This window comes from Topomyia yanbarensis, chromosome 3 (assembly GCF_030247195.1).
Source record: "Topomyia yanbarensis strain Yona2022 chromosome 3, ASM3024719v1, whole genome shotgun sequence".
Classification (NCBI taxonomy): domain Eukaryota; kingdom Metazoa; phylum Arthropoda; class Insecta; order Diptera; family Culicidae; genus Topomyia; species Topomyia yanbarensis.
The window spans coordinates 57,359,384-57,368,246 of record NC_080672.1 but is presented as its reverse complement, the minus strand read 5'-3'; the positions used below and the strand labels follow the sequence as shown (position 1 = coordinate 57,368,246).

The 8,863-nt window shown below is 38.7% G+C and overlaps 1 protein-coding gene across 1 annotated transcript in view; it reads right to left on the bottom strand.

Annotated features, from left to right (window-relative positions):
• Nucleotides 1-1,329: 1,329 nt before the first annotated feature.
• LOC131689552 (protein twist-like) overlaps nt 1,330-8,863 on the bottom strand; it is a 48,014-nt gene continuing 40,480 nt past the window's right edge. The window contains exon 2 of the mRNA XM_058974741.1: nt 1,330-2,057. Within this exon, the coding sequence (XP_058830724.1) occupies nt 1,832-2,057 (226 nt within the window). The 3' untranslated portion in view covers nt 1,330-1,831. The remainder of the gene's footprint in view (nt 2,058-8,863) is intronic.

Here is an 8,863-nt window from a genome sequence, read left to right as displayed (position 1 = left end):
TTCAGACAGCTTAGCAGCTCTTAATGCTTTAAAAGCCTCAACTTGTCAGTCGAAGTTAGTATGGGAATGCATTACTTTACTTAAGCAACTGGCAAGGAATAATGAAGTAAGCTTGCTTTGGGTGCCGGGTCACAGTGGAATTCAAGGAAACGAATCAGCTGATAGTTTGGCAAGACAAGGTTCCGCGACCGAGTTTATAGGCCCAGAACCTTTCTGCGGAGTCTCATGATGAATGAAGTTCATGTTTGACAATTCTCGGTGGTTTGTTTACTTTGTCAGTGGCGTGAGTTCGAGTGCGACGGGTGCTCATCTGTTACATTCGAACTCACGTAACTTCCACGTAAACAAACCACCGAGAATTGTCAAACGAAGTTCATCCGGCTCATTTTGTGGGGTTATGTCGGTTGGTGTAAAACCTGATAGACAATTCCACATCTACATACATTTATATTGAACATAAAGAATCAGTGGCGGATCCAGGGGGATCCGGACCCCCCTCGAAAATGGTTAACTTTTTGAGAAATTTTGAAATAGTTTCTATTTTAAATTTATTCTAAGTTCAAAATCATTCCAAACCAGATTCGATAACCAAAACTGATTTTAATTAAATGAGTGTATTACATATTAGGTATTGTACAATGAACATTTCATAGCCGAAATTTTGGACCCCCTCCGAATTTTTTTTCTAGATCCGCTCCTGCTTTAAGGAATAGAGCCTATTCCTGCCCTGTTTCTAACTTCACCCTATCCATTAGAGGCCGTTGATTAGAGCAGTGTCTGCCATCTTTATTCAACGCCTTGGCTCAAATGATAGTTCGACAATTCAATTCGAGTTTTTGTTATGCTCAAACAGGAGTATTTCACTATTCTCAATCTGTTTATGTAGTTATATTGGTGTTTAAGAACGAAGCAAATATGTTGATGTCAAATTATAGACGTTTTATTCGTTGAAGGGATTGTAGTGCCAAAAACGGCGAATAGACTGTGGCGTAACTTCTGAAACTATATCACAATAGATCTAAATACTTGTCGCAGTGGTTCGTCTCCAACAAAAAAAACTTCTGAAACTCATCAGGCAGTGAGAAGAGGTATGGGTTTTGCTTCGTTTCCACCATTTTATCACCAACTTTCGGATAAATAACTGCTCAAGATCTTGTACTGGTATTTGAAATTTTCAAAGACATTCAGTCCCCGAAAATAACATTTATTTTGATTTTGTCCAATCTTTGGACTGTTTCAACCAGTTTCTAATCTTATCTACTACACATTTAACATATGATAAAAGGAAAAAGAACGAGAAAATAGATAGTAAAATGGAAATGCTTACGAATGGAGTTCGGTATAGTTGCACATTAGAGTCACATCTAAAGTAACAATACGCAGTCCCTCATCGAACAGAGTTGGTTTCCAAAGGCTCGACTCGGTTTTGACCTGGTCAAAACGAATGATCCTCCCAGCAGTTACAGTAGTTCATAACAACACTTAACACATTTGTATAGGTCAAATTGATTGGCTTTTAGCTCTTATTACTTATACTTATATTATCTTAATTAATTGTTTTTTTGGAATAGTTTTCATTTCTTAGGAGAAATATCTAACACTTAATCCGCGTTTCTTTGGACGAAGCTGCTTCGGCGCTCGGTGCGCAGATACACATACATTCTATCAACAAACATTTAGGCGAACCTTCGATTGAATCGTCAACCGAATTCAACCTCCGTTTTTACTTTACTCTTGCCAACTAGGAACAGTACCTTACAGCACTAAATAATACTTTCTTTCCGGCTACTTGTGTGTTGTGAGTGTGAATGAAACCGTCCACCGCGGTCCATCAGTCCTTACCGCTGCAACTTCCGGTGCTGCTGCTCCCATTGCTCCAGTCTCCCTCCATTCGCCACACACTGAACAGGTAGCTGAGTTTTTCGTGTGCCAAGATGCCACTACCGTTGAACTGCAACGCGCTACTGGTGGCACCTGAATTGGCCAGGTTTTTCTGCGTTTCCTCCAACAGCGGCAGCTCGTTGTTTGACAGAACCCGGTAGAGGAAATCGATGTACCTGCGAGAAAGAGGAAAGGAGCGTATATTAGTTGGGGCAATTCTTTTTCATATGTACGGGAAATCTCCTTGGTAATTATCGGATTTAAACTAGTAACGAAAAAAGCAATACCATTTTTTAACGAATTCTTTTCAATTTCACTCCATGAGTTAAACCACGCAGGCAACAAGTTGCCCACATCAACAACTGTCAGCGAGAAACATTTCCCGACATTTATTTGTTCCTTATTCGAAATCCCTTTCCCCTCAGTTCCAAGACCTGTCGTTTGTATGCGGTGTCGTCCCATCAAGCTGTTGGCGCATAGTGGCGGCGATAATCCATCCCGGTAATAAACCATGCCTAAACATATGCAATCGTTAGATTTCGAAGCAAACAAGAACGAAAAATTGGTGATGTGATGACGTAAGGTCTCGACCCAGTATCTCAGCGTGCTGGGTTGTTGGTGGGAAACTTTTTTTATTTTGCCACCAGGCCTACTGCTGCGTTACTGTGAGGGATCCTACGTACGGTTGCTGGTGTGCATGTTGTTGTTCGGCTACCGTTCCTCTGGTGTGATGATATCATAAATAGTAACTCACCGCAAAGCCAACATTGATCCCAACGGAATCTTGGGATCATCGCCAAGGATGGACTAGTGAAGCGGGGGGAGAACGAAAACAAAGGCTAAACTTTGCCACTAATGAACAAAAAATCGAGCGGAAAAATGCTGTCTTCCAGAACGCGAAACATGTGTTAAATGTTCATCAAAATTGGTGGTGTTTTTATGTGTTTGCGTCTTCGTAGGTTTTTTTTCGCTGGTTATGTATGCAAATATTCCGTAACATGACTGGTTGTTTTAATTTCATTGGACTACATATTATCAATCTTTCGAATGAGGAGGGATTTGGTTTGAGATCGTCTTGTTTACTGACAATTGACTTTAACTTGTCCCGTAGCGTTACCAAGCGATTGTTCATTAATTCTTTGTCCAGTTAGCTTTTATATTATTGTTAGTTGTAATTTAGCAATTGCTTATTGTTACTATTAATTGTAGAAATAAGCGCTGATATATATCATTTGGATGTTTATAATTTGTTGATGCAAAAGAAAGATGAGGAGGTTTTATGCTTGCTGGAGAAAAAGTTTGAATGAATGAAACACATCTCCAGCGGGCTTTTCCCTGCTCCCAAAATAAATTTAAAAATAATTATATATACAATCGCGCAGCATTCGTCGTTGGGTGATGCATTGTTTGTGAAATTTTACTGTAGTTATATGACATGGTTTATTTATAAAATTTAGGAGACGTCAAATTCAGAACTAGAATAGTATATACTTAGAATTTATGGTCTTATACTTCGCTGTGCACAGCGAATCTCTTACACAAATAATGGTCGTTTCTGATTTGATTTTTTCTTGTTAGAAAACTTGTTTAGTGCTCTGATCCATAATATAATAGTAAAACTAGCACAAATATTAACCTCGAGGATAAACATACAGTGACAATGTGGTTATGCAGCTTTCTTCTGGAAAGGAAAGCTTCAATAGATTTGGTACAAGAAGCATATTTCCATAAAGGAAACTTCTCTGCTGGGAAGTTACTCAACTCGTTTCAGTTGCTTTCAACAAAAATTGTATGACGTGAAACTTACGTGAAATGATTCGTTCATGCTGGCGAATTAGCTATGCTCTGAATTCATAGACTATTGTTCAAACGCAAAGTCTTTCTATAGGAAGGTCTTAGCATGCGTCACAAGGAAAGCCGCCTCTGTACTCGGATGTGTGACAGTTTCTAAGGGTGAATGGTAGCGTCTACGCCATCAATGCCATGTGTTGTAGGCTGTCTCTGTTCACTACCACTAAAGGGCGAACACGAAATTATTGCGACACATTCAACAGGGCATAACTTTTTTACCATTGGGTAAAAATCAACCAAGTTTTGCACACTTTCTCATTGATGTGTATTGTTTAAATGCTGACAAACTCGAAGTCGTTTTTTCGATTCAACGAGAATGGAGGTGAACCAACGAGAGTCGAGAGAACAAATTCTTTCCAAACACCTGGAATTTCTTGACCTGTCGCACCGGTAGTTGGGAAAAATGTTGAACATTAACCATTCAACCGTCTCCAGAGTGTTGAAGCGGTTCCTGGAGCGGTTGACGTTGCACCACGGCAAAGGAGCTGGAAGAAAACCGGGACCGGAGAACAAAATGACGGAGGGAAATGTGAAGCGGATGATTAAAGCAAATCCCAACGTCTCAAGCCGTGATTTAGCTAAAAAGATCGGCATGTCGCAGAGCTACGTCCAGAATGCAAAGAAGAGAGCTGGACTACATACATACAAGGTATAGAACTTCCCAAACCGCGATGAGCGGCAACAATCGACGGCTAAAACTCGGGCACGGAAGCTCTACGAGAAGATGCTGACAAAATATGGCGGCTGTGTGATGGACGACGAAACGTATATAAAAGCCGATTTTGAGGGAATTCCGGGGTTGGAGTTTTTCACCGGCAAGAGCAAGTTCTATGTGGACGACAAATTTAAGAAGAAGAAAATGTCGAAGTTCGCCTCGAAATATCTCATTTGGCAGGCCATCTGCTCTTGCGGACTGAGGAGTGAGCCTTTCGTGACAAAGGGCACAGTAAATGGCGAGATCTACAAATCTGAGTGCCTCGAGAAGCGCCTTTTGCCGTTCTTGCAGCAGCACGACGAAGCTCCGCTATTTTGGCCAGATTTGGCATCATGCCACTATTCTAAAAGTGTCCTGGAGTGGTAAGTGGTGGCCAATTCTGTCCATTTTGTTCCAAAGGATATGAATCCGCCAAACTGTCCGGAGCTGCGCCCGGTGGAGCAGTACTGGGCAATGATGAAGCGGGAACTTCAGAAGAGCAAGACACAGTCAAAGACGAGAAGGACATTTTAAGAAAATAGAAAAAAAAACTGAGAAACTGGTACCGGATGACACTGTAAAGACTTTGACGGAGGGAATCAAGCGAAAATGCGTTCAATTTTACACTCAAGGCTCCATCGATTAACTTTTCTTTTGATTTTTGAAGTAAATATATGTATAAAACTGCCCTAAAATTTTGGTTTGATTTTAAACATTATAAGAAAATTGGCATGACATTTTCGGTGTCGCAATAATTTCGTGTTCGCCCTTTAATAATTTTGACACATACTACGACCTTGTTTAGAGGGACTTTGGCTCAAAGGCTTCTTCTGGCAAAATAAACCCAGGTTTTTTTACGCGGGGGATACGTACCGCGAAAAAAACCGCGTGAAAAAACCCGCGTTAATTGGAAAATCCGCGCAAAAAAATGGCGTAAAAAACCTCGTAAAATACCGCGTGAAAAAACCTGGGTGTATATGATTGCATTACTGCGGTGGAGGGGTAAGGGGTTGTTTCTGTAATCTTCCGGTCATCGCATCACATGATTTGGTTTTCTTATTATGTATAACAAACATAAAGATGTGACACAAGGTGCTAATAGCGCTTTAAAATCCTGTCAATCGTATTTTTCATTGTATTGTCTGCTCAAAAGATATCACCAGGGGGCCGTTCATAAATGATGTCGCGTATTGACAGTGGGGGAAGATCATGACGTAACACGAATTACCGTGATGAAACCTAAAAATGAATTTTAGACGTACTAGGGGAGTGGGGCTAATAATTATTATTTATAAACCAACATCAATTTGCTTTTGTGACACATTGTTAGTGAACGGCCCCCAAACAAACAATATTCCATAACGAATATCACGTAATATCGATGACAGAGCAGTGGGATTAAGGCCAAGTTCCCTCTGGGTTGTGCAAAACTGAGAGGAAACATCAATTTAGGCACAGTGAACAGACGTCCATCTCAAGCGTAGAAGTTGAGAAAAAAATGTACGACACAGGGATGCGAACGGTACCGGTAAACTACATTTTTTTCCGGTACGTTCACAAGCCGTACAGCCCGCTACAGCGACGCATCACTGCAGCTCTTGCCAGAACGGTAGCCAAACCGAATACACTTTTCCGTACAGCAGTAAACTACATTTTTGTTTTGCTGCTGTACTCCGACTGCTCGGTGAGAGTGTGGCGTATTAAAGGTTGTTCTCTCGCTTTGTACACTTTTATCTGTCAAAAGAAGAGGCCCGTACACGAAAGCGATGATGCCGGTCGTGGCGTAAATGAATTGCATTCGTTGTCGTCGTTTGTGATCAAAAATATTGAATAGATTAAAAATATTAAAAAGTGTAAAATAAGAAAAGAGAAGCTGTACCGCTCGCATCTGGTGGCTATACTGGGGGTAGTATTTTTTTTTTTGTCATGTTACTACTTTGCTTACAGGCCGCCGTACAGCGCTGGGCGTCCTGCATTAGTGAACGACAGCAGCATCATATGAGAAAGGAGAATGCATAAATATTACAGCCGTAGAAGAGATAGGCATTTTGCATCCTTGTACGGCACACCCAAAGGTAATTGTGATGTTCCTACCAAAGGCGGTTTTGTTGTTATTTCGTTTAGTACGTGAGTTTTACTGAATGGACAGGGGACCATACAATTGATGTCCAAGTGACCGCCATAGTCATATTGTGATATACCAGAATGGTGGCCTCAGCGTTCTGGCGGATATTAGTTCAAATGGCAATATATATATATATATATATATATATATATATATATATATATATATATATATATATATATATATATATATATATATATATATATATATATATATATATATATATATATATATATATATATATATATATATATATATATATATATATATATATATATATATATATATATATATATATATATATATATATATATATATATCTGTGATTTAGTGATTTAACAAGATTAGGATAAATATAGAAGATGCGGATAGGACTAGAGGATCATATCTAATAATTTCCATTATATTAAGGGGTTACACCACTGTAATTTTTTTGAAGATTGAATTTTTACTTGTTAGTCTAAAATGTGCTGTAGGATGTTAAAAGTGATATCCCCAAAAAATAGAAGACGAAAACAATATAGAAATGCTCAAATTTTCACCTCACGCCTCTTATGAAAACCTCGAGTGTGCTGAAAACACAAACCACGTTTTTCTCGAAATCACTTTTTTGGAGCTGGCCGAAAATGTAACTCGAACAAATGATTTTCGTTCGCAGTATATTCAAAATTGATTTCTCCAGCGACCAACGTAGGATTTTTTATGACTTAATTTCTTTTAAACTTTTTTTGTGTCAATTTTTATGATATTTTTCGGCGTTTTTTCACTCAAAAGTGCACGCACAGTGGGATCCAAAAAAGGTGGGACAAAACGTATTTGAGGCCTTAGATGTCATTGTGGAGCCAGCATTTCTTTGTAGTATATGTTCACAATTCTTTAAGATATTAACCCTTAAACTTTAGTTGTTTAAAGGTAATATCACTCGGTGAAAATAAAAACGTGAAATAAAATGCTGTTGTCATGAGATTTACCATTTTCCTATGTTAATGTTCTAGACTAAAAATGAATTTGGATATAACGTAGATATACTCTAACAAAAGTGTTTTTGATAATGTTAATTGTTAGAAACGTTAAAACGAAAATATATTAAAAATTGGCTATAGAAACAATAAATTCAGTAAAAAATTCCCAAATAAATTCTGCATCCCAAAATCTGCAGATATATAGCTTTAAGTGTAAGGATCAACGATTGCATAATTAATGCGGATTAGTGTTTTCATTATTTCATTATTTATTAGTTCCGAGTGAGATGCCGAAGGAGGTAGTCGATTTTTCTCTCTTCGCGTGCGTGTATGAATATGAATAATTAAGAAGGAATGGATGTATGTTTTCTATTTGCAATTGAATTGAGAGGCTTCGTATGTTTAATCAAATGTAATACGGTCAGCAAAGTGTTTGAATTAATGAAGTGTAAATGTTTTATGATGTGGATGCCACAACAAAGCAATATGGCACTACGCCTCCGGAAGGCTAGATTTGCTCGACAGCAGTAGGATATAGCAAGTGTGAGTGCCAGTTAGGAATTGTGATTTCACACGAATGGTGCACCAGTGAGAGGGGTTGTTGATGTGTTGGTGATATGATGACCAACTACAACCTCAGTAGCGAAACGGAGGAAACGTGGCGGATTGTGGTCTACACGAAGAGATAAGTGTTTGTTTTTACTAATGTCAGGCGAACACCAAATTCATACCAAAGCAAATTTTCGTGAGCGCTGGAATCCCATTTTTCTGTGTATTGCATTGTTCTTCAGGTGGTGTTTTCTGTGACTTCGAAATGTATCGGATTTTGAGGTATTTGTGCGGATGTGATAAATATGCAAGCAATGCACCTCTGTTGAATGTTCAGTTGGAGCTTCAAGGTTTATATTCATATAAATATGATTGGATTTACTATGCCCTAATACAGTGACGTGTGGTTTTTGCAAATAATCGATTATCCGCTAATCGAGTAATTTGCTAGAGACACGAAGAGTGTTTACGCGCGGCATATGTGAACGTGTCATAGGCAAAACTGCGATCATCTTTTCCGTCGATGACGGTGTATTGTGTGAATGTTAAATCAGAATGTTTTTCGAGTATTCGGTATATATTTACTCTTTACAGGTATGTAAATGTTTTTATCTGATATGTGCGTCACCCCATTACGGAAAGGTTGCTATCAAAATTGTTCTAAATGAAATACCACTTTATATATCGAGATTTTTATGTAAGATTGATGGTGCATTCTTATTGAATTGGTCTAGCGGCGAAGAGCTGAGTGGATGGTATAGAATGATAAATACTTTTCTGTGGAACATCGTCCTTTTCGAC